Source organism: Eulemur rufifrons, chromosome 28, assembly GCF_041146395.1.
Source record: "Eulemur rufifrons isolate Redbay chromosome 28, OSU_ERuf_1, whole genome shotgun sequence".
Lineage (NCBI taxonomy): Eukaryota > Metazoa > Chordata > Mammalia > Primates > Lemuridae > Eulemur > Eulemur rufifrons.
Window position 1 is genome coordinate 40,544,518 of NC_091010.1, and position 27,548 is coordinate 40,572,065.

Sequence of the window (27,548 nt, forward strand, 5' to 3'; positions counted from 1 at the left end):
TGTATATAACCCGTCTAGAACTTTCTTTAAATATGCCCTTTTCTTTACAGTGAGGTGTCAAAATTTGTTTATTCTCCTGAATTTTGCAATAAAGCATTTTACATTGTTCATTTCATTTATTTTATAATTTTTGTTCTCACATTCTCTCATTCTTATTATGCTTCAGGCTTAGACCTGAAATAGCTGTTAACATTTTGCTTGGCCAAGGCTGCCATTCCTCTGTATTCCCTATTATCATACCACTGTCTCAGTTCAGACTTCACTTCTTACAGTAGGCCTGGTTTAGTTTCCACTATTACTGTCCTTCATTCTATTCCCAGACTGCTACCAAAGTGATTTTTCTAAAATACATATATGATCATGTCACTTCTTGCGTAGAAGTCCTCAGTGATTTTCCCCTACCTCCTTGCAGGATAGAATCTATACTCTGTAGCCTGAAGGCCTCATGACATGGTCACTACCTATCCTCTCGAACTGGCCCATTCTCCCTTTCTTATTCTTTATTCCAACCACATTGCTCCTACTTTTCTGTTTTAGATGCTTCCATGACAGCTATCAATGAAAAACCACCCTTGATAAGTTATTGTAGATATTTACAGCTCAATTAACAAAGGTCTATTACTAAGGGGCCATTCATTGTGTAAGACATGGATGACCTGATTTTACAAATTGGTCACTTTTATTAGTTACCACGTATAAATGAAATATACGGTGTGTCAAATTTGGCAGTTCTTAAGATTTTCTGACAGAGCAAAATGTATAAATAAGCAAACTTGGCTCCACTAGTTAAAATTCTTATTTAAGCATCCTAATATTTTTAGCAAGGAATAATTTACTTTTCACACGTGTAGTTTGTTTAAATTTCATTTTCCTAATCAACATACTAGTTCTGTGAATTTGAGCAAGTCACTTTATCAGATCATGCAAATTATTTAATTTACTAATACTGTTTTAGAGGAAGTTATTTTATTTCACTGTCTTATTTATCTTTTCAGTTTCTTTCCTTGGGAATCTACATTATAAATCTGCTAGTGATTAGAACTGATAATTGGTGAATAACTATTAATTGGTTTAGTTATTATTTGAAGATTCCACAAGTGAGCTAAGCAATATTCTTTGGGACCTGCTTTTATTAAGAAGAAATAGAGGAAGGGGGAAGGAAAAAAAAATTAAGCTTTTCCCAGCTTGCTAGGATATCAGAGGTTTCCCTGAAGTATACCTAGTTTTTCTGCTTATGTAATTTCCCCTGATTAGGTAAGTTGCTCCTAAAGCTATTAAATTTCATTCGACATACATCTATAAAAGTAGAGAAGACAATATCAGCCACAAAAAATTATTGTGAAAATAGACTGATGTGTTTAACACACCTACTATTACATGGTAAGCCTTAATGAGTGATAGCTAGTATAGTGAGAGACCCTGTAATATAATGAGTTAAGAGTATAGACTTCATGGTCATTTGAACTGGAATTTGAATTCTGGCTTCCCACTTAACCAGCTGTGTGTGCATTTGGGCAGGGTACTTCAATTTCCCCATCTGTAAGATGAAGTGTAAATATATATCTCCTAGGAATGTTATAATGTATCAAAGTAGCTAATATAGTAGTGGGCATATAACAAGCACTCAATAAATGACTTGTTTTAATATGTTGTTATCACAGTAGTAATCATTTATTGAGCACTCATTATGTCATAGGTTCTACCTAGATGATACTGTCTATGATTCTGAGACATCAGATTCATATCTTACATCCATTAGAAGACTACTTTATTTCAGTTTGCAGTATGTTTAACTTTTATAGGCTGAATCATTTTGACTAAACCTGATGTAGAAATAATAACTCAAACTTTTCTGAACTGAAATCCAGCAAAGAATCAAGGAGCAAGCAAAAACAAAACAAATAGCAACAATAAAACCTGTGAGCAGCCAAAGATGTCACACACATAAAAGATGCATATATGTAGTTTACTCACAGACGTGTCCCTCAAGTTCTCATTTAGTGTCTAGCACATTTCTGTGGCTTGTTAGCCAAATGACTTAAGGTGAATCTCGGACAATTCCAGTTTCCTTATCTGTGAAATTAAGGAGTTAACTAATTTTTAAAAGTCTCTTAGTTCTAGAAACTTTTTAATTCTATGTGTATAGTATCTGAAGTTTATTCTCCCTGGGTTCTTTTACTCTCTTAAAAAATAATAAATTTACTTTAAAGTATAAGGCCTATGCACAAGATTCACTGTATGTCAAGCTCTGTGACGAATCAGGAATTTCTAGTCCATGATGAAGGATCAATTTGAGAACAATTATGATTTGAGTGGAATAATTGAAATAAATTATGAGAATAAATAAGAATGATTAGTTTTGTAGAAATGGTAAACACCAAAATACTTGCTGTGCAGGTAAGTTATGGTAGGCTATGCTGCAGTTACAAATTCGCCCTGAGTTTCAGTGTTTTAAAACTGTAAAAGTTATTATTGCTAGTAGTATAGCTTTAACATTGGTCAGGAGTGGTTCTGCTTCACATAGTCACTCAAGGACCCAAGCTAATGGATGCTCTAACATCTCAACTCTTAGCCTGTATGGTTTTCACAGTGCAGGAACAGAGAGAAGTTTTGCTTCAGTCTTAAATGCATTGGTACTTTCTGGTCCAGAAATGACAAACATTCCACTTGTGGCCTATTAGAATTAATCAGATGGCTCCAGCTAACTGTAAGAGAGTGGGGAACATAGAGAGTGCACATCAATATTTGGTGAAAGTAAGTGCTTCTGCTATATGACATCTGAGCTAATTCTAAAAGGTAAATGGAAATCAGTCTGGTGTTCAGAATAAGGAGATGAAAAATAAACCCTTTTGTGAAAGTGAAGAAGTTATCTTTAGAGTAAAAAAGTGGATGTTAATGAAGATCTTAACTTCTTAACTTCCAGATGTTAGCATCTGGAAACTGGAACATAGTATATAAAGATCTGAGATTTCCTGAGGCAGCTCTATAGCTGAATCTTGCACTGTGTAGTGCATGCAAAGATTTTATAATTATAAAATACAGATTTATTAAATATGTATTATAAATTTTATAGAGTTATTTTGTGGAAAATGTGTTAATGGATAGATTCTGTGCTTTAGGAAGATTGCTTTGTTATCTACGTCTGAGGCAAAGTGCTTAGCACTATATAGTTTTTTTTAAATCCTGGTACATGCAAAAGTACAATCACAGTGCTTAGAAAAAAGTAAACTCTAAAGTGTTTATCTTTTTACCTGAACTTTTAAAGTTACATCAAATGACAGGAAAGCCTTCGGTGAATCAGCCTATGAAGTATCATATGCATGTTAATTATTAAAAATAATATTTATGTAGGTCACAAAAATAGTATCTAAATACATAGTTGAGATAGCAGTTAACATTAATGGAGGGTATACTGTGTACAACAAGCAGTGCTAATTATTTTATATGCATTATTTCTGTTAAACCTCACAATAACGATGAGGTAGATACTATTATTATCCCCATTTCCAAAATTCATAAATTTGTAAATAGTTAGATGAGAAGTCTCTTTTATAAGACAGTTTATAAGACTTTATAAGACAGTTTCATCCTAGAAAAGATAAGTCAATTGTATGTATATCATTTTTATCTATTATCTGTCATCAACTTAAAATCTCTGTTATAAATGTTTATGATTTTTGTAATAAAATAATTTAAGTATAGGTAGTAGAATTATGCTGCAACATTAACTTTTCTGTTTTTAGGGTTTGGACAGAGAAGCCAAAGGCCAAATTTCCACTTTCAGCAGTTTCATTTCAACTGGTAGCCAGAAGAAAGAAACCACTGAAAACAGAAGTTCACCTACACATCTTGTTTTCCCTAACATCAAGAATGGTAAACAATTTTTACATGTATTTATAATTGTTAAAAGTACACATAGTCTAGATATCTGGGCTGAAAGTATATTATTAAATTATTTAAAAAGTAGATTTTGATTATTCTGCATTGTTCTCGTAGGTCTAGTTAATACAACAAAAAATAAACTGTATAGATATTTATAAAAAGAAAGCACTATCTTTATTTATTTAGGTGATTGTTACCTAGAGTACAAGAATGAAATATAAAACTCATGAATAATAAGAAAATCTTATTAGAGAACCAGCTATGATAGGAATATAGTAAGTATGTATTTTATATAATTTATCTCTTTATTATATAATATATAAATATAATATAAATATTTAGTAGATTTCCTATATTTGAGCAATAATCAGTTAGAAGACTTGATGGAAAATATATGATATACTTAGAAATAAACCTAAAAGGAAATATGCAAAACCTATATGGAGAAAACTATAAAACTCTATCAAAAGACTAAAAAGGTGGTTTGGATGGAAAAACTTATCATAAATATCATACAGATGTCAGTTACACCCAATTTACTTTCTACATGTGACAGATTTTTCAACAGTTTTTTGGGAGAAACTTAACAAATTGATTCCCTATTATATCTATAAGAATAAATGAGAAGATGTAAAAAAAAAAAAAAAATGAAGGGACCCATTTCCCTGTAGTGCCATATATTATAAAGCTATGCTAATGATAGCCTTGCCATCAGGAAAGCCAAATAGATGGAGATAGAGCAGTAAAAAATATGATATGTGAGTGGCATTAAATTATTCAAAAAGTGGAATTAAGTCAACTGGCTAACCTCTCAAAAATAGTTAAGTGAGGTTTTTTTAAAACTATAAAAATACGAGAAGATGATGCGGGAAAATTTTAAATATGTATATGCTCACTCACCCAGTAATTCCATTTCTAGTAATCTAGTCTAAAATAATATAATGTATGTCAAAAATATATAGAAAGAATGTATATTATTTATAATAGTGGTATTTGAAGCAATCTAAGTGGATTGGTTAACTAAATTATGTTAATCTGTACTATAAATACCATGCTTCTATTAAGAACATAATACATACATAAAGTGACTATGAGATATGCCCAAAATACATTGTAAAATGAAAAAAGTAATGCAAATTTTGGGGTATAAAGTTTACTAGGTACTCACAGTGGATTGGAGAAAGATTTGTCACACAGAGTTTAGGGTAGAAAGAAGGACAAAGTTTGTTTATTTTCCTGAGAAAGAAAGAAAGAGAGAGAGAGAGAGAGAAGGCAGGAGGAGGGAGTGGCCACGGCACACACAGAAAGGAGTGAAAATGCTAGGCAGCTGAGGAAAGTTGCTTGGCGCTTTAAAAGGGTAAAAATGGCTTTTTTCCCCCCTCTGCTTCAGCAGACTGATAACAGAAGTGGCTGTGAGATGTTAGAGGGTTCTTTTTTTCCTCTGTGAGGCTGGACTGTCTGAGTCCTTGAAATTGTTTTTTTGGGGGGGGGCGGGGCAGGAACTGAGGCAGAGAGCTGGAGTGGGGAGTTTGCATCCCTACTGTTTACTTAGGGCTCTTCAAGGCTGAGAAGGAACTCCTAGAGAGAATGGATTAGGCCACAGTTGTTTTAATTAAACAAAACAAAGGGCAGTTGTGTTGTGAGTTTCCTTTCCAAAGGGGAAATTATGTGCTATGAGTTTATTTCCCTTTCTATTAGATAGGTTATTTTCCTGTGTTAGATAGGTTATTAGTAAGGCCACCTTTCAACAACTATAGGTAGAATATGACTCCTATTTATTTTATGTGGAAGGAAACCTTTTATACTTCTTTGAGCATAGAAGGATGCCCAGCAGTCTGTTAATAGTTTCCTCAGGGAGATAGGATTGTATATAATATTAATGTTTCCTTTTATAATTCTATATTTTTTTATCACAGGAAACATACTTTACTTGCATACTTTTAAGGGCCCCTCACCTGTAACAGGACAAACCTGTAAAAGTTTAAATGCCTCTCACACCCCAGCCAAACAAAACAAACCTAGAAGTGTTTAAGGACATAGGTTCTGGTAAATTAACTATTTCCATAAGCTACATGTGGCATAAATTATTCTTGCACAGATTTTTCTGTTTGACACTCCAAGCCAATGCTAGACCTATTCTGTAGTCTTACAGGTTAGTATTTTTATCACCTTATTTATGAACCTTTGCCTTTGGTAACTTCTTTCTTCCTTGATTTATTTACACACACATTCCATCACCTCAGCCTTACCCAAGGAGGCACCAGTGCTTGTATGTCAGTCCCTAACCCACAACACAACAAAACAAACCTGTTATTGTCATTATAGAAATAGAGAAAAAAGAAAATGAGCCTATTTGATGGGGGAGAGGAGCTGAGAGAAATGATTTCTGGCTTAGGCATATTAACTAGATAATAATTACAGCTTTTTTATTTGTATAATATTTATAATTTAGAGAAAACTTGCATATATATTATCTTGTTTGAGCCTCACAACAATCACGTAAAATAGATTCTAATAGATATTAGAATCCCTGTTGTATTAGTTTTCTATTGCTGCATAACAAATTACCAGAAATGTAATGGCTTAAAAACAACACCCATTTATTAGTTCATAGTTCTTCAGGTCCCAAGTCTGGGTGGATATGGCTAGATTTTTCTACACAAGGTCTTACAAGGCTAAAATCAAGGTGTTGGTTGGGCTGAGCTCTGAGCAAGGATTCTCTTCCCAGCTCCTTCAGGTTGGTAGAATTCATTCTTTGTGGTCTGAAGACTGATGTGCCATCACTCTGCTGGCTGACAGCTGAGGGCTATTCTCAGCTCCTAGAGGCCACATACAGTTCCTTGCTGTGGTCCTTCTCACAGGCCCTCACATAGTACCGAAGCTTACTCACTCGAGGCCAGCAGGACGATCCCTATGTAGAATACCTTTTATGTTTCCAATCCCTGTGACTTTGTCTTCTACAACCAGTGGGAGATAACTCTTTGCTTCTCAAGGGCTTGTGTGGTTAGGTTTTGTTTACCTGGTTGGCTAATCTCCCTACTTTAGGGTCACATTTGCAGGGACCAGGGTTTAAGACTTCAACATATCTTTTTGGGGGAGACAGTTCAACCTGCAACAGTTGGTTAGGAACCTTAACAAAATTGAAATGTATGTTATGGAGAATAATAGGGAGTTAAAAAATAAGTGATGGATAGCCATAACCTTTGTTTGTATTTTTTGCTCAAATTCTTTAGCCTTTGATTCCACACTCTGATTTCTATTTACTCCATTCTGTCTATACTGATATCTTGATCTCTGAACTCAGCTTGCCAACTTGTGTGCCTCCAAGTTTTTGGACATATTGACCTTAAATATGGTCCACATACTTGAGCTTCCACCAGCGTCTGATTCTCTCTCATCTGTGCCAATCTCAGGGAATCTGGATTTAGCCCCAACCTTTACTTGCAGCATTTCCATACACCACTCTAGATGACTAGACCTTTTAGTGGACTTCCTTTACCTTATTAGAATTCCTGATGCTGACTTCTCCTAGCTGTTCTGTCTGGGTGCCACCTGAATTTAGGTGTGGTATAGAGTTCATGTATCAGGGGTGCTACAGAAAGAATTCTTTTATTGAATGAGAAGTTAAACGTCATGTATCAGGGGTGCTACAGAAAGAATTCTTTTATTGAATGAGAAGTTAAACTAAGTCTTCCAAATCAAGCATGTTTATAATTCCTTGATCTTTTGGGAAGCCTCTCTTACTTGCCAGTAAGATTGTTTTCTCAAAGATGCATCATTCTTGGCAGTTATTATAATTTTCCTCCCTCTTCTCTGATAGCAGGACCTATGCTGGGTATTCTCTAACAGCTTGTCTCCCGTCTGATTTTCAAGTGGTATTAGAGAAGCTGCAAAAGCCCAGCGTGGGTTTACCTAACAGTTGAGGGATGGCTTTCCTCCCTGTACATCATGCGACTGTGTATGCCTGTCAGATTGGCTGTCCTTTTAAAGATCTGAGAAGTGTAGGAGTTTTACCTACTATAACAGCTGCAAGGGATGATACATCTTCAGAGAAACAACCTAGATGATAAGTAACAGAGGAGCAGAGGTTAGCACTACAGTCTCTCTTACTCTTTTATATCTTCCTTTCTAAAGTTACTATGCTCCCTTTCAGACTTATTTTAGAACATTTTTAAACAGCACAGAATATCTTTAAAAGAAACAAAGCAGTTCTTCCCCAAACGTTTTAAAATATTTTTGCACTCTTGGTAATTCAGAAGAGTAGATATGAACTTTGACGTTTACCTTGAGGGCAGCGTTCCACTGCCAGCTCAGCCCATTTCATGAGTTTACTCTAGCAGAGCCCAGATGTGACATAATGAACTCTGTAGTTTTTACACACTGGAGAAATGTGATCTTTGCCACTCTGAAATAGCCAAGGGAAGAACAAGTGGTCTTCAGCTCATATGGTAATTGGATCTATGTGGGTGCTGTGATCTATTCAGGTGAAGTACCACAGGGTTTCACAGTTTCTCTGAGAGCAACTTGAGAGGCCGATAGGGAAACAAGCTGTTAGAAGCAGCCCAGCACAGGGCTTGCTATATGGGGAGAGCAAAGAACTTGCTGCTTTAGGATTCCTACTCTAGGAGAAGTATTTCCAAGACCTCAAATGACCCCATCTTCAGGTTTCCTTGGAGAATGAGCTGATTTTGGACTTAATCTCTAAGGTCTTACCCTGGGTCAGAGTGAGTACCTTGGATTTGGCTTCTCTTCACTATTCCTATGGGAGAAGTGTATCTATCAAGAACTTAAGAGTATTTTGATGCATTTATTTGTTTACTTATGTCTTTACTAATCTGTATGCTCCTTAAGCTTTTATTTTGGAGAGGGAAAGAGGTATCTTTTTCTTTTTTTTATATTTAGGTTAACTTTTTGAATAGGTAACATATTTCAAAAACTATAAAAATAAAGTTTTAAAAACTATAAAATAAGTATGTTTCAGATGTCTCACTTTCACACTGTTTCCTGCTGTCTCTTATATTCTCTCCTGTGTTTCTTTATGCAACTGCAACCAAATATAAATATGTATTTTCATTTTCCACCTTTTCTTAATGGAAAAATAACTATGTATACAATATTTTTTTCAGTTAATGTATTCTGGATATCTATGTATCAGTACATAGAAAGCTTTTTTATTCTTTTTTACAACTATATTCCATTTTATTGGATGTACTATGTTTACTCTGACTCTTATTAAAAGAAATGAGTTGTATCCATTTTTCATTATAAACAATGCCACAATGAATGACTATATACATATGTCATTTTATTCATCTACAGGTGTATCTCTGGAATATTTCTAGAAGTAGGATTGTTGGGTCCAGGAGGAAATACATTTATAGTCTCCTTGAATTTGAATCCATCTGTTTGTTTCTAGGACCCAGCATCCCTGGTACATGTAGTCTGTACTCAGTAAATAATTTACTGAATGAGGAAATGAATGGGAGGCACTTTTTCTGGGTTTTTGGCCCTTTTGCCCCATTGGAAATATCAAACCGACCTCAAGGGTGTGATAGTAATAAATTCTGTAAGATATGTCCAGTATAAGGCATCTTTTTCATTAAAGATATCCTTATATAGAAAGGACTTTAGAATATTTTTATAACTAGACCCATAAAAGAACATTTCATCCATAATTTTATTGCAGTTTTATAAACATACACACCATTGAACTTAGTAAAAAGTGTATCTCCAAAAACCAGTGAATGTATTGCTTTATTTGTCTCTGATGGCTGCAATCCTGTGAGTCAGAGTTTTTTCCCCCTCTTTCTTCCTTTATCTCTCCCACCTTCAATTTTATTTTTTGCCAAATGTTCAGAAAAGTCATCCTATGGACAATGATGTAAATACCACCTATTATGACTAATCCACTCTGGTCTTTCCCTGTTTCAGCTGCCTGCTGCTATTGAAGTAGTCATAAGCAATACCAAAGTACTAAACTGACAGTTGGATCCTTCAAATTGTAGCCCATTTGCTACCTGCCTTGTAGTCACCCATTGTCAATTATGATATTAAATAAGAACCGACTATTTGAGTCAGCTACTACCTGTTACTGTCAATGTGAGAGTTACATTTACATAACTTAGCCCTCATGAGCCTTCATTTACTCATTTATAGAATGACGTAATTGGGCAGGTTGAGTTGTAAAATATCATTTACACCTAAATTTTATGATTTAAATGGTTAATTTCCCAACATACTGATTTTGCTTGGTCTTGTGTTTGTTTTTTGTTTTGGGTTTTGGCATTTTATAGTTACTAGCTTCCACTTCCATGTGAATTTAGATTTCCATTTTACTATTTGTTTTTATACATGGTAGAATGTTTGGCATTGCTCAATAGGAGAAATAAGTAGATTTTGTAACTTCTCAGGCTGGGGTTGAGTCCTGGGTCTGTACTTACAAACTGTACAATCGCTGGGCTTATTTTCCCAGCTGTAAAATAGGATAACAAAGAAGCTACTTTATAAGGTCATAAGGATAAATGAAAAACATTTAAAAGTGTTCAATTCCATGTCTTAGGAGGTTCAGTAATATTAGTGATAATACCTATATGAGCAGCTAAGTTAGGGAAGGGATTATGATGGGCAGGGTAATCTTACCTTATGAGCAACCAATAACAATTTTTTTTGTAATTCAAAATGTGTCACATATGCAGAAGAATGTGATCAATATTTCTATACACTTTAATAATAATAAAATTAAAGCCTGTGAACTCAGCACTCAAATTAAGAAAAGAATACTACCAGCACTTTGAAAGCCCTGGTGAGCCCACCCTAATCATACTGCCCCACCCTTCTGTCCAGAGGTAACTACTATTCTCTTTTATATAGTTATCCAGAGGTAAGTACTGTTCCCTTTTATGGACTGTTTACCTCGGTATGAGTGAATTCTGGAAAACAAAGGACAACTGTTAAGACATCTGAAAGAGTTATAATTTGGACTGTATTAGATGTCTTGCAGAAATATGACCTATCCAGCTGTCAAGAGTACTATAGGTTAAAGCTGTGAGGTGAACTATGTGTCTTCAGCTGATCCAGATAGCAGAGCAAGAAGAGAATAGCAGGGATTTCATCACACCATTGGCAAGCCAAGAATAAGAATAGGGGTCTGGGCTAGGCTCACCTGTTCATTCTGTCTCCAGTTAAACAAGAAGAGTACAAAGACACTCAGGATCTTGGTGATGACATGTGTCAAAACTACTAACTTTCAGGCCATTGCATTCTAGTCTGTGCGCGGAGTACAGCTCTGACCTTAGGTGACTGTGATTCCTGTTCCTTTGTATAAGATATCTATCTGTATGTCTCTACCTCTGTCTCTCTGGAAACCATCTCTTTGTCTTGGAAATTTTGAAATTGCACAGTGACGTGCCTTGATGTGTGTCTATATTCATCCCTTGTGCTACAGACTTGGTGCACCTTTCCATCTAGCAGTTCATGTCCTTAAATTCCAGGAAATTTTCTTGAATTAGTCTGTTGATAATTTTCTCTCCTCTGCTTTTTTTATCCTTTCTTTCTGGATCTCCTATAATTCAAAAACCAGACTTTCTGTACTCCTAATTTTCTTATATTTTCACTCCTATTTTCCCTTCTCTTTTGCTGTGTGTTTTAGGAAATTTCCTCAGAACCCTTCTATTGGGTATTTTATTTCTGCTATCATGCCTTTAATTATTAAGAATTCCCTTTTTCCCCCTCTGAATATTTTTTTATGGCACCCTCTTATTTTCATGGTCATACTATCTTTTATCCCTCTGAGAAAATTAGTAATAGTTTTAATTTTTTTTTTTTCTTCTCCCTGCATGGTTTCTGATTCTTCCAGGTTGCTTTTGTCTATTTGTTTTGGTCTCTATCTTCTGTAGTGGAGGGTTTTGTCAGAAGTTTGATAATTCTTTGTTTTCTGCTCGTGTTAACAGTAGGGAACCAAACAGATGATTGGAAGGTGAGGCATAGGTAAGGTTTATTGACCATAAGCTTCATTATAAGATGATATGGGTGGGCTATTGATTGGAGAACACTGATGTCAGATCTTTAGTTATTTCTTCTTAGACTGGTTAGATTCCCCAGGAGAGTGTCGTCCAATCTCCTGTCTGGGGGAGGGGCAGGGTAAATATTCTTTTGGCTGGGGGAAGAAGGATAGGAGTCCCTCTTGACTGATTGATCATTTAGTATTCAGCAATTAGTTATTTATTGCCCCTATACCTTGGTATAGTTCTTATAATCTCATCTGCATCTCGCATTTCCCCAGTCTTAAGCACCTCTGTTGTACCCTTTCCAAATATAAATTTCCAGACTTCTGCTGGAGTAGGATGAAGGAGGGATAGTCACCCCATTGGCAGGAAGGAGATCTAGGGATCAAACTTGGCCTTCGGTTTTATCATAGTTTTTATTTTAGCCTCCCTCCTTACACTCTCAGTTCCAGATTCTGTGTCCTTTAAGAACGCTGCAGTGTAAATCAAGTTACTTCTCATAGTTCCCTATTGGGGCTTGGTATTGAGCTGCCTCAGGTCTGCTGAGTCAATTTTCACAGGTGCTCTTCCAGCTTCTTTTTACCTTTCAGGCTATGGCCATCTTTCTCATTTTTTTTGTCCTCATAGATTTATGTCTTTAAAACAGCAGAACCTTTTACTGTAGTTTTAATGAAATTTTGGGAGAAGTTAAATGTCTGTGTTCAATCTGCCATCTTAACCTGAAGAACCTCCATTTGTTTCTTTAACAAATGAGGAATATGAGATTCTGAGAGATTACATAATTTATAAAAGATCACATGTTCCAGTATCTATTGTGCATCATAAACCACCCCAAAACATAGTGGCTTAAAACAACAGCAACGTTTATTTTATTCACAGATGTGTTATTTGCGTGGGTATCAGTGCGAACAGCTCATCTTTGTTTTCCTGAGCATCAGCTGAGGTGGCTTGAAGTCTAGGAGCTGGAATCACCTGAAGGCTTGCTCACTCCCATGCCTGATAATTGATGCTGGCTGTAGGCTCAGACCGTAGATGGAATTGGGGTTGGAACACCTACGTGTGGCCTTTTCATATGGTTTCTTGGCTTCCTCACAGCATGGTGACTGAATTCTAAGGGAAAACATCTTAAAAGAGAGAGCCAAGCAGAAATTTTATTGCCTTTTAATAACCTAGTCATGCAACATCACTTCTGCCACATTTTGTTCATTAGCAGAGAGCCATTAACTTTGGCTCACATTCCAAGGGAGAAGAATTAGACCTATCTATTGTTGGGGGGAGTAGCAAAGAATTTATAAACTTATTTTAAAACTGCCACATCTGTGCATGTACAGTGTAGAGCCAGAAAAAGAAGCCAGGTTTCCCCCCTCCCCCGAAATTTTCTTATACCATAATGTAGGGTAGGAATTCACAACTAGAATCAGGTTTTTAGATAACACATACATTGTAAGTTTCCATGCTTCTTCAATTTCTCTATTATAGGTCATTATAAGAGAGAATTTTCAAACTTTTTGATTGGTTTATGTCTTGTACATTTTGTCCTTCAATAGTTATAGAGATGAAAGTGATCCAAGAAATTATCTAAACTAGTGGTTTTAAACCTATTTTTGTTTTTTTTTATTTTTGTGACAAAACACTTTTTTAAAAAATAAAAAAGAATTTAGAGCATCGTTATATTAGTGATAGAAAAGCTGAGCTACTCTGAGTAAACCTATGCACTCAGCATCATTCCCCTTAGGTGGCCCTTGAAGTTCTTCTTTGGAACCTTAGGAACAAGTGATTTAGGCCATGTCTTTAATTTTATAATGTTGAGACTTAGGCCCAAGGAGATCCGGTGGTGACTTATCTACGGTTAACAAAGTTAGCAACCCTGCCTGCAGTAGGACCCAATCCCTTATTACTTATCTAATTACAAATTATTTGCGATGGAACTTAGGGTATAATTACCTGTAACACACTTGCAAGAGTGTGTTACGAGCAGCCAGCCTTTTTATATCAGTACTTCCTCTCCAGCAGTAAAGGGTTAAGGGAGGGAGGCCCAGGTTCCTCCTACTGAACACCCAGCCTATCTAGAGACTTGTTTATCTCTGATTCTGCTGTTGCTATCTGTGCTGGATAGCCAGGAACAATTATCAGTCTCCTAATCATGTGGCCAATTTAAAATACCAGTCTTGGTTTTGGTGGCTGCAGTTGTGGAAAGCTGCATATTACTAGTTTCCAGCTGGGGTCAGCCTGTGAAATCAGTGAGCTGGCAAAATTTGGCTGATAATCCCATACCCTATACAGTTGTATTTTTATGATCTTCGTATTTTTTAATACACTACCAGCCCCCACCACAGCCCTTAATCTTCTAGCATTGGCTTCAAGTGTTTTACTTAATGTTTCTAAGCAACCAACTAAAATTGGCAACAGTATATTAACAGAAAGGGAAAATGATTACTACTTATCAATTTAGCACAGAGTGTTCCCAAGTATTGGCTGAATGAAACCTAAATGATAGGTTTTCACTGATAAATATATTTTTGCTTTTTTCAGTATATTACGATATTCTATATTGTAGAAAATGTTGCATATGATAGAACAGAGATTTGCCTGTTTCATTTATAATATCAGTTCAATTTGAGATTTTATTAATCTCTCATCACCATAGCTATTGATTTTTCTTTTTGAATTAGATTTTAATAACCATCTGTGAGAACAGGCAGAAGGCCTGTCCCTGGAAACAATGGCTTGGTATTCAGTGACATGAGAGCAGCTGTGAGCTGTTATTCTTCTTTTCTTAATAGCTGAATGTCCTATCCTGTAGTTTGGCTTTCATTCACAAATGTGAGGAAAGGATTCTGCCGTTCTTTCTAATTCAAGTTCCATTAACATAGTTTGTTAACATTCTGTATTACTCTTCAATTTCAGTTACCTTCTGTATTAAAAAGAAATCCCATCTGGGCTTCTGGTTCTAACCTCACCCTATAATACTCTGGGCCTTGATATTACAATTCACTTTTGTAAGAATCTCCCCACTTTCAGATTCTGCCAAAATCCCAAGCCTACTGCCTTACCAGGTATTGATAGATTTTATTAAACTTAACAAAATTGTGTGATACTGGTATAATAACAGGCATGTCAGTTGAATCATAAATAGCCAATAATATGCTCCAGTATATAAAAGAACTTAATATACGATAAAAGAAGTATCACCCCAGACGGATTCACAGCCAAATTCTTCCAAACCTACAAAGAAGGACTGCTATGTGTTCTACAGAAATTATTCCATAATATCAAGAAGGAGGGAATCCTCCCTAACTCATTCTATGAAACCAGCATCACCTTGGAACCCAAACCAGGAAAGGATACAACAAAAAAAGAAACTACAGACCAACATTTATGCAGAAATCTTCAAGAAAATACTAGAAAACTGAACAACACATCAAAAAGATAATTCACCACGATCAAGTGGGTTTCATCCCAGGGATACAAGGATGGTTCAACATATCCAAATCAGTGAACGTGATTCATCACATAAACAGGAGCAAAAACAAAGATCATGCGATCATCTCAATAGATACAGAAAAAGCATTCAATAAAATACAGCACCTTTTCTTGATAAAAACCTTCAACAAACTGGGCATAGAAGCAACATACATAAAAATTATAAAAGCCATATATGACAAACCCACAGCCAACATCATACTGAATGGGAAAAAGTTGAAAGCATTCCCCCTAAGAACCAGAGCAAGACAAGGGTGCACACTGTCATCACTTCTATTCAACATAGACTGGAAGTCCTAGCTAGAGCAATTAGGCAAGAGAAGAAATAAAGGATACCCAAATTAGGAAAGAGTAGGTCAGACTCTCCGTGTTCTCTGACAATATGATCTTGTATCTAGAAAACCCTAAAGACTCCATCAAAAGATTCCTAAAATTGATAAATAAATTAAGCAAAGTCTCAGATTATGAAAACAATGTACACATCTCAGTAGCACTTGTATATTCTAATAACAGTCAAGCTGAGAGTCAAAGGACTCCATACCATTTACAATAGCTGCAAAGAAAATAAAATACCTAGGAATATGCTTAACCAAGGAGGTGAAAGATCTGTACAAGGAGAGCTACAAAATACTGATGAAAGAAATTATAGATGACACAAACAAATGGAAAAACATCCCGTGCTTATGGATTGGTAGAATCAGCATTGATAAAATGTCCATACTGCCCAAAGTGATTTATAGATTCAGTGCAGTCCCCATCAAAATACCAGCATCATATTTCACAGATCTATAAAAAATAATTCTAAGCTGCATTTGGAATGAAAAAGCCCGAATAGCCACAACAATCTTAAGCAAAAAGAACAAATGAAGAAAAAAGAACAAATCTAGTGGCATCACATTACCTAACTTCAAATTATACTTCAAGATTATAGTAACCAAAACAGCATGGTACTGGTATAAAAGTAGAGTCATAGATCAATGGAACAGAATAGAGAACCTGTAAATAAAACCCTCTGCCTACAACCAACTGATCTTTGATAAAGCAGACAATAATATACATAGGGGAAAGGAAGCCCTATTAAATAAATGGTGCTGGAAATACTGGATAGCCACATGCAGAAGAATGAAATAGGACCCTTATCTCTTGCCATATACAAAAATTAATTCAAAGTGGATAAAAGAGTTAAATGTAGGACTTGAAACTGTAAAAATTCTAGAAAAAAATGTAGGAAAAACTCTTTGAGACATCAGGCTAGGCAAAGAATTTATGACTAAGACCCCAAAGGCAGATGCAATCATAACAAAAATAAACAAATGGTACTTCATTAAATTAAAAAGCTTCTGCACAGCAAAGGAAATAATCAGCTGAGTAAATAGACAACCTACAGAATGTGAGAAAATATTTTAAAAATATGTATCCAACAAAGGGCTAATATGCAGAATCTATAAAGAACTCAAACAAATCAACAAGAAAAAAGCAAACAACCCCATTAAAAAGTGAGCAAAAGACACGAACAGAAGTTTTTCAAAAGAAGGTAGACAAATGGTCAACAAACCTGAAAAAAATGTTCATCATCACTAATTATCAGGGAAATGAAAAGTAAAACCATAGTGAGATACCACCTTACCTCTGTCAGAATGGCCATTATTAAGAAGTCAAAAAACAATAGATACTGATGTGAATGCAGAGAGAAAGGAATGCTTATACATTGTTGGTGGAACTGCAGATTAGTACAACCTCTATGGAAAACAGCATGGAGACTCCTCAAAGAAATAAATGTAGACTTAAACCATTTGATCCAGCAATCTCACTACTGGGTATCTACCCAAAGAAAAAGAAGTCATTTTGTCAAAAAAAACACCTGTACTTGAATGTTTATTGCAGCACAATTCACAATTTCAAAGATATGGAACCAGCCCAGGTGCTCATCAATTCATGAGTGGACAAAGAAAAAAATGTGTGTATATACCATGGAGTACTACTCAGCCATAAAAAGGAATGAAATAATGTCTTTTGCAGCAACCTGGATGGAAGTGGACACCACTATCTTAAGTGAGGTATCTCCTAAATAGAAAAAGAAACACCACATATACTCACTAATAATGGGGAGCTAAATAATGGGCACATGTGGGCACAAAGTGATGTAAAGCAGTGGTCCTCAACCTTCTTGGTTGGCACTGTATAAAGAAGCCTTGGCCAAGGACTGTGCATATACGATGGTGGTTCCAGAGATTATAATGCTATATTTGTACTGTGTCTTTTCTATGTTTAGATACACAAATACTTACCATTGTATTACAGTTGCCTACAGTATTCAGTACAGTAATATGCTGTACAGATTTGTAGTTTAGGAGCAATGGACTATACCATCATAGCGTAGGTCTATAGTAGGCTGTATCATTTAGGTTTGTGTAAGTACAATCTATAATGTTCACACAATGATGAAATTACCTAACAATGCATTCCTCAGAACATATCTCCATCATTAAGCAAGGTGTGACTATATTCAAAAAGCTAATAAACATTAAAACACATTGAGCCTCATTGAAATAGTCCCTGAAAGACAACTGTTGGGAAGGGAGGAGGGGAAAGAAATGCTAAATTACATTGATAGACGACTTTGGGGGGGAAGGAGAAAGGGAAGAAGCTCTATATTAAACATACACATTAATGTAAGGTACAGCTTAATATCTGTTGTGAGTGAAGTGGGAGTTTGGGGGAATAAGCGCTCTAGTAAGCACCCTTAACTATGGTTGATTTTTCTCTTATATGATCCCAAAGTGAATGTGGTACAAAGTAATTTATTTGTTTTCTGTTTACATTGAATTAACCTGACATTTTATAATATGGAAAAGTTTTATGATTAATTACGTTGAATTCTTTTTTATACTTCACAGTGAGAGACCCACCACCAGTTTGCCTTGATGTTAGACAAAAACAGCGTATCCCTATAGATTCATTATCATCTGAAACGAAAGCTCTAGCCCTTCCAGAACCTGTCCTTCCAATCCAGCCCAAAACTATGAAAGACTTTCAGTAAGTTTCAACTCAATATTTATATGTAGGCATATAGTTATCTACGTATCAGCACTTTATGTAATTTAATATCTGTGTGAGAAATTAATTGAACATATAAATCATTATAAGGTATTAGCCAAGAGTGAAGAGCCAAAAGACTAGATTTCTCAAGTTGAAGGGGAAAACAAATGTATGAATAACAGGTAATGGTTAGATATATTGCAGCAAAATAAAGGAAACACCAATTCAAAGACCATGAGTCAAAACAGGCAAAAAGAGATAAAAGTGATGTAATAATAGAATGTTACCATTTTAAATAAGAGTTCATCTCTACTGTGTGATACATATTATCACCGTTCAGAAAATCCAAATGCATGTTTGAAGGATTAAGTGGGAATGAGAAAGTAGAGATGAATGTAAATCTTCAGAAGCTTGGCTATCAAGGGAAGGAAAAAGAATGCTAATTGGAAGAGATATGTCAAGGGTGAATTTTTTTTAAAACAGGTAAATGGGAAAATTGAAGCTGGGTTAATATCTTAATCCAATTAAGAATTGTGGATTCATGAAGTATATTTACATTAATTAGAACATTTGTTTATTTGATTTCAGTATTTCAAGTTTCATGTTTAGTGACATTTCTTTGTAAAAATGTAATGCTATTTTATCTGAATAATATTTCTTTCTATATGTGGTTAATGTATTTTTCATTTTAGGGAAGATATGGAAAAAGTTAAGTCATCAGGAGATTGGAAAGCAATACATGATTTTTATCTAAAAACGTTTGATTCTTTCCCAGAATTAAATGCTGCATTTAAGGTAATAATACATAAAACACATCTTTCATTCACTTTGTTTTAAATCTTCCAAAAAAGATTTGATAAATTTACTTCAGGCCAAGCACAGTGGCTCACACTTGTAATCCTAGCACTCTGGGAGGCCAAGGTAGGAGGATTGCTTGAACTCAGAAGTTTGAGACCAGCCTGAGCAAGAGCAAGACCCTGTCTCCATCAGAAGTAGAAAAAATTAGCCAGGCATGGTGGTGTATGCCTGTAGTCTCAGCTACTCTGGAGGCTGAGGCAGGAGGATCACTGGAGCCCAGGAGTTTGAGGTTGCAATGAACTATGAGGATGCCACTGCACTCTACCTGGGGCAACAGAATGAGACTCTGTCTCAAAAAATTTACTTCATTTTCTACCCAGTATTTACTTAAATGTTTAAACAAGCATATATTGTATATGTATTGATTTATGAAATAATAAATATCACAGATATTACATAGGTGATATCTTAAATATCATTACTTAATACTAAAGTTAATGTGTGACTCCATTCTTTCACTTTTAAAAAAGAAAGTTATTAAAATAATCCCTATACATTCATTTTTATTTTCAGCAATTTTGCCCTAACGGTTCTTTTTTATCATCAAACTAAAAAATAATAGAAATTATGAAAGAGTGGTATGGTTCAAATATTACTAAAAATTGTCCTTAAAGTGATGTATACACTTAATTCTTCAATTAAATTTGCAGAAAGATGCTACTGCCTCATTTAATACCATTGAAGACTCTGGGATTAATGCTAAATTTGTGAATGCTGTATATGATGCCTTACTTAATACTGTAAGTATTGTCGTGGACACATGCAAATAGTATAATTCTGTATCTCTTCTGTATTTCAAAAGCAGCCACACAAATATTGTAATAATCACCTTATAACATAATTGCATTAGAAAATTTGGTATAATTTTATAGTAAGCTTTGTTGGAATTCTCAGAAACTTAAATTATTCTTTCATTTTCTTAACAAATGTATAATACACAGAAAACTATAAAACATTACTGAGAGAAATTTAAAAAAACCTAGGTAATTAGGAGGATATTACTATTCTTAGGGATTGAAAGGATGTCAGTTCTTCACAAATTGATCTATAGCAGTGGGGTTCTCAAAATGTGGTCTCTGGATCAGGAGCATCAACATATACTGGGAACTTGCTACAAATGAAAATTCCTGGGCTCCACCCAAGACCTATGGAATCTGAAATTCTGTATTTTAACAAGCCCTTTATGTGATTCTGATACATGCTAAAGTTTGAGAACTACTACTCTGTGGAATCAATGCAATTCCAATATAATCAAATAACTTACTTCCTTTTGCTGAGCAAGTGAATCATGATTTCACAAGCAAAAAAGGATTGGTGTATAAGTAGCAATGATCACTTTAGTGTACAAATGTTGGTTTCTAAATACCATTTCCCTGGAGAAATATCTAATTCCAGGACTGAGGCAGGGAAAGTATAAGATGAACCTAGAGCATCTAGTTTCTCACCGTTAATTATCATGTTAGCTATAAGTTTTTTGTAGATGTTCTTTATCAAGTTAAGGAAATTCTCCCCTATTTCTAGTTGGCTGAGAATTTTTATCATGGACTCTGATGTTAGATTTTGTCAGATGCTTCTTTTGTATCTATTGATATAGTCATATGATTTTTCTTGTTTAGCCTGTTGATGTGATGAATTACATTAATTAATTTTCAAATGTTGAATCAGACTTGCATGCCTAGAATAAATCCCATTTGATTGCGTTGTATAATTCTTTTTATGCATCTGTGGCTCAATTTGCTAAACATTTGTTGAGGGTTTTTACATCTATGTTCATGAGAGATATTGGTCTATAATTTTCCTTTCTTATACTATCTTTCTCTGATTTGGATATTAGAGTAATGCTGGCCTAACAGAATGACTTAGGAAGTATTGTCTATCCTTCTATTTTCTGGAAAAAATTGTAAAGAATTGATATCACTTCTTTCTTAAATATTTGGTAGAATTTACCAGTAAAGCCATCTGGGCTTGGAGCTTTCTCTTTTAGAAGGTTATCAAGTATTGACTGAGTTTCTTTTGTAGACATAGACCTATTCAGATTATCTATTTCTCCTTGTCTGAATTTCAGTAGATTGTGTTTTTCAAGGACACATTTAGGTTATCAAATTTGTGGGCATAGAGTTGTTCATGATAGTCCTTTTTTTTTTTAATGTTCACTTTTTTTCTTTTTTTTTTTTTTACTCATGGTTGGAGAGTACATAATATATATATGTGTGTGTATATATATATATATATATATATGTATATTGCATCCCTTATACTTTTCTAAATATTTAAAATGTTTCCAAATAAACAATATGTTTCTATATAGGCAAAACTAAAATTTTGTTATGCTTTTGCAACCACTTTCACTCTTAAAAAATTGTAAAAGTCTTTCCAGGACAGCATCATAAGTACAAATACAGTCAGTAGTATTTATTTTTAAACTTAATGTCTGTTAACTCATTTCCAGAAACATTACAAATATTTTCCCAAGCTTTTTATGTCCTTTTAAAAAACAAGTCAAAGTGTTACATATACTAAGTTTAAAAAGTCAAATAGTACAAAAAGCTTAGCATGAAAACAGCAGGTCTTACCCATTCTCTCCTATCTCTTTGTGTTCACACTTCTGAAGCAAATGTAGCAAATGTTTCTAGTTGTTTCTTCTGATATTAACTCACATAATTCAAAGTAATGTGTATTTTTTTCTGGAGTTTTTTATTTTATGTTGACTTCTTGCCATGAGAGATATTCATTTTATATCCATTTAACTCACCCTATATATGCAGATATACACACACATGCAAATGTACACAGTGCACATGCTTAGGCACACATGCACACATACAGACAGTTCCCTTCTTCCCGACTTCCCAATGGAGTCACATCACTCTTTTTGGTTATATCGATATTCATATTTTATGTTATTGTAACTATGTGTTGTGTTCAGTTGAGTCTTATGGTAAATGATTTCATTTTCTTTCTTTTGTAACTTTTTGTTTTATTGGAATTCTTGACTCATTTTTTTTTCTTTTTTTTCTGTGAGTTTGGCTATTTTATTTTATTTTTCTTTATTTAAATAGATTTGGGGGTACACATTTTTTGCTTACATGGCCAAATTGCATAGTGGAGAAGTCTAGGCTTTTATTATACCTGTCACCTGAATAGTATACATTGTATCCAATTTTTCATCCCACAACCCCCTTCCATCCTCCCACTTCTGAGTCTCCAATCTCCATTAAGTCACTTTGTATGAACGTATATATACCCGATGCTTAGCTCCCACTTATAAGAGAGAAGATGCAGTATTTGGTTTTTTGTTCCTGGGTTACTTAAAATAATGACCTCCAGTTCCATCAAAGTTGCTGCAAAAGACATTATTTCATTCTTTTTGGTGGCTGAATGGTATTCCATGATGTGTGTGTGTGTGTGTGTGTGTGTGTGTATGTACACACCACATTTTCTTTATCTACTCATCCATTGGTGGGCACTTAGGTTTGTTCCGTATCTTTGAAATTGTGAATTGGTTCAGGTGCCTTTTTTATAAAATGACTTCTTTTCCTTTGAGTAGACACCAAGTAGTGGGATTGCGGGATCAAATGGGAGATCTACTTTTAGTTCTTTGAGAAATCTCCATACTGTTTTCCTTAGAGGTTATGCTAATTTACATTCCCACCAACAGCATATAAGTGTTCCCTTTTCACCACATCCACACTTTTTTGACTTTTTCATAATAGCTGTTTTGCTCTTTTGTTCTTAGTTTTCCAAGGTGGAAGCTTAAATTACTGATTTTAGATCTTTTTTTTTTTCTAATGTATTCATTCAGTGCTATACATTTCCCTCTAAGCACTGCTTTTACTGTATCCCATGCATTTTGATAAGTTATATTTTCATTTTTTTACAAAGCTAAACATAAGCTTACCATATGATCTAGTAGTTGTGTTCCTGCATATTTACCCAAATGAGTTAAAAACTTGTGTTCATCCAAAAACCTGCACACAAATGTTTATAGCAACTTTATTCATAATTGCTAAAAATTGGAAGCAACCAAGATGTCTTTCAATAGGGGAAGGGATAAACAAACTGTGGTACATCCATACCATGGAAATTATTCAGCAATAAAAAGAAATGAACTACCAAGCCACACACGAAAAATGAGGAATCCTTAAATGCATATTGCTAAGTAAAAGCAGCCAGTCTTAAAAGGCTGCATACTATATAATTTCAACTATATGATATTCTGGAAAAGGCAAAGCTATAAAGATGGTAAAAAGATCAGGGACTTGGGCGGAGGGAGGAGAAGAGGGGGATTTTTAGGGTGATAAAACTATTCTGTATGAGGTGCTGGAGATTTGAATGAGGAGAAGATTAGAAATATAATTTTCTTGGAGAGTAGGGAAGTACATGAACTAGAGAAATGGAGGACTGTCCTTTTGAGATTTATGGTCATAAGCTTAAAAGTGTGTCCACTGGTTAGCACATTTGATTTTTCCCCTGCAGCTTTTGTGGCACAGATTCAAGCACTAAATAAGTGGTTGAGCAGGGGTTGTGTTTGCTTTCTAGTTGTGAAGGTTATTGTAAACAGAGGAAGAGAAAGGAATGATATATTAAACATATATGTATATAACATAAAAGCTAGGCTGAATGAGTACTGACAGACATGTCTTAGAAGTTACAGTTGTGGTTTTATATAAATTTATAATATATATTTTTTTTGTATTTGCCTCTTTCATACAACAACATGACAGAAATTTTATGGATTATTTGAAGCTTTCAGTTAATGAAGCTTTTATTCTATTATTTATTATAAGCTAAAATACATCTAGATATATTTCATTTTAATTTATTCTTGAGATGTTTGGTAGTAAATAAGATTTTTTTCAGTATTGGAATTATTAAACTATAATATAATGTTATCTTATGCCTTTTAAAAATCTGTCCTTAAATGAAACAGTCTTTATCTTGTTATATTTTTAATTAAACATAATTTGGTTGCACTTAATGATGAATTGTGGGTTTAAGTGTGAATTGTAACTTGTTAGAACTAAATATATACAAAATACATGCAGTCATTTTATATTGATAAACATGCTATTCTTGGATTCGAATTGTGGGTTTAAGTGTGAATTGTAACTTGTTAGAACTAAATATATACAAAATACATGCAGTCATTTTATATTGATAAACATGCTACTCTTGGATTCATGTTCATGATTTTATCCTGTTAAGGCAGAGAAAATGAAATTGTTTTTCAATTATATAAACTGTTGGTCATCAAAGGACCCCATATATATTTGGGCAGGTTGTAACATGGCACACACCAGGGAATATTCTCTTTGTCATCTTATGTCATTGGTGCTCCCTAGAGTTCTCAATGTAAAATCGATACTACCATAAGTCAGTCCTTACTCATCAGGTTTGATATTAAACTACTAAAACAGATCTGTATATATAATTAACATGTAAGTCATCTAAGTAGCTAATCCTAATTACCTTATTACTTTTGCCTACAGCCTCAAGACATTCAGAAGACAGTATTAAAGGGAATCATTAACAGCCTGTTACGAGAATGGAAAGGGTAATTGTCATCAATATTTACAATATTCAGCAAATCAGTGTAGATATCTAACTTACACATCTCATATATCTTTAATATATGTATATTTTACTCAGAAAAGATTTTAGTTGAGTTATAATAACATAGATCAGAAAGGAATTATAAACCATTTATGACAAAGCTGTTTAACTTGAGATTTGTGACTTCTCAGGAGGAATCAGATAGGCATCAGAAGATCTGTGAATCTTTTAAAATTATTTGCACAATTTTTTGTGTACAGATCTATGTGCTTTACAAAAATTAGATGGGTACTTACATCAGTAACCTAAGTGAAATAATGAGCATTAAATTTAGCCTTGGAATTCCTGGTAGCCAGAGCAATATTTTTTCTAATTTCTAATGTAAGGAAACCCCAGGCTAGCTACCGAAATATTATTTTTTCTCGGAACTAAGTATTAAATCCTTATACAAGGAATTGTGGGAAGTTTAATTGATAATGTTTTGAACTATGAATGTGCATAACAAAATATGTACTTTTAAAAGTACATAGCATTTAAATTTATATTAAATAGTTTATTATTTAAATAATAGCTTCTATTAAAGCCAAAGGAATGCCATTAAATTATAATTCAGATGTTTATGCTAAGCCCAGTTTAAAAATAATACCTAACTAGAACTTTTAAATGTAATGTTAAATGTACCCTATATATTTTAATAACATTGTTCTGGTTTGCTAAGAAATTTACTCTTATTATAGAAAATATAGAGAAGGAGGAGAAGTATAGAGGAGAAAGTAAAAAGGTTAATATAGTTTTTTTCCTGGTCATCTTCTTAAAATAATTGAAATCATTCTATATAGTTTCATGTAATTTTTAACAGTATTTTTCCTAACATATAATTCCGGTAATTAGTTTGTATTTTCCTTCTTAAACCACCTTTTTAATGTCTGCCTAATAATCTAGAATGTGAATGTACAGTAACTTAACCATTCTTCAAGAATGGTGTTTATGTGAATAATGCCACAGTGATTTTGTATAAAAATCTTCTTTTCTGAGTGTTTACCTATAATTTTCCTAGAAGTAGAATTACTGCAACAAAATGTAAGCTTTTTATGACAATTAAAACATTCTGCCAGATTACTTTCCAAAACAGTTATGACAATGTATACTTCTAGCAGCAGAGGGCCTGAGTCCTCAGTACTATCTCCTTGTAACCAAACTTGGCCTAATTTGATTAATGAAAAATGAATCTTGTTTTTATATACTTTTCCTTAATACTAATGTTAACACTTTGTCATTTATTAGCTATTTACATTTCTTTTATAAACTATTCACATACTTTTGCCTTTTTTGTTGCAGATTTGTCTATTGTATTTGGAACTCTTAGTATATTAAGAAAATTGACCTTTTTGTGACAAATTTTATAATGAATATTTTGTAAATAAAGGTACATTTAGCTACAAATTCCCATTTTTTCCTATGTATGGCAACTTTTGGGACACTGGTATTTGTTGCTCGTGCCCAATAATTCATGTGGGCATAAAGGACACTGCAGAGATTGTGAAGTTGCAGGTGTGACAGGAAAGGACTTGGAGGCAAAGATGATAGATACAAATAGATCTAGGGCAGGTGAGAAATACTCATCAACCTTGGGACTAACAAAAGCTTTAATATCTGGGTTTTGTTTTTTAATCCAGGGTCTAGTCAAGGATCATGAATTTCATTTGGTTGTTATAAAGGTGAACCATTTTTAATTTAAGAAGTTATTTCTGGATATCTGTGAGAGTGTATCAAAGAGGTCTTGAGCAGGCAAGAGGCACTCACTAGCTTTGGGAGTAACGGAAACACTCAGTCAAATCTGATAATGGGAAATCTGTATTTTCATAGAAAAATTATTACTTTTCAGAGATATCAAAATGTGATTCTTTTAAATAGAAATATACTAGATGCATTTAAAGTATGATTTGATTTGCAGACATTTCTGCTTCTATCACTTTAGGAATGGACCTATAAACACAAGCATAATTTCTTTCCTTAATGCATAAATATTCTTAAGTAAAGATTATTCATTACTAAAACAGAAACATAAGCATTCTAAAATTTTTGATTATTTATTATACTCTTAGCTATTTCCAGAGTTAGTGATGTTATTTATCTCACAAATGTTATAGCCTCGTCAACTCAGTCTTTAGGTATATTCAGAATCAGCTTAGGATGGGCACAGAAGAACCTGTATTCCCAGCATGTTGTGGACATGTTACTGTCTCAATAATAATACATATTAATTTGTCTAGTTTTTGGCTTTTCTCAACTCACTTTTCCTAGAAGCATTTATTGGTCTTTTTTTATTAGATACTAGAAGATTAAACATTCATCTGTAATCAATTATGCTTGTTTCCTTTTCAGTCCACGAACAAAAGATGATCTTAGAGCATATTTTATACTTTTACAGGTAAGAGAGGCAGAACTTAGTTGAAGTTGTCTAATTCCAATCACAGTGTCTGCATGTATAAGTGAAATGATATAAAATATTAAGTATTATTTTTGACAATATTTGATACTTTAGAATTATAGTTGATACTTTTTAGAATTATAGTTACTTGTAACCAGAGGATTAAAGCTGTAACAAATAAACAGTCAGAAGCTAAATCATATGTGGGATTAAAATTTTAATTTAGTTTTTGCCCACCTGCCATAGCATTCAGGAACAAACAGAATGGAAGCACTTCCTTCTCCATTCTAATCTCCTTT

The 27,548-nt window shown here is 34.1% G+C and overlaps 1 protein-coding gene across 2 annotated transcripts in view; it reads left to right on the forward strand.

Moving 5' to 3' along the window:
• The window catches only part of HECTD2 (HECT domain E3 ubiquitin protein ligase 2), a 63,978-nt gene that overhangs the window by 10,695 nt on the left and 25,735 nt on the right, over positions 1–27,548 (forward strand). For both annotated transcript variants that reach the window (XM_069459794.1, XM_069459792.1), the window contains exons 2-7: positions 3,744–3,873; positions 18,266–18,404; positions 19,100–19,202; positions 19,916–20,005; positions 24,755–24,819; positions 27,204–27,249. In XM_069459794.1, the coding sequence (XP_069315895.1) occupies positions 18,391–18,404; positions 19,100–19,202; positions 19,916–20,005; positions 24,755–24,819; positions 27,204–27,249 (318 nt within the window). In that variant the 5' untranslated portion in view covers positions 3,744–3,873; positions 18,266–18,390. The remainder of the gene's footprint in view (positions 1–3,743; positions 3,874–18,265; positions 18,405–19,099; positions 19,203–19,915; positions 20,006–24,754; positions 24,820–27,203; positions 27,250–27,548) is intronic.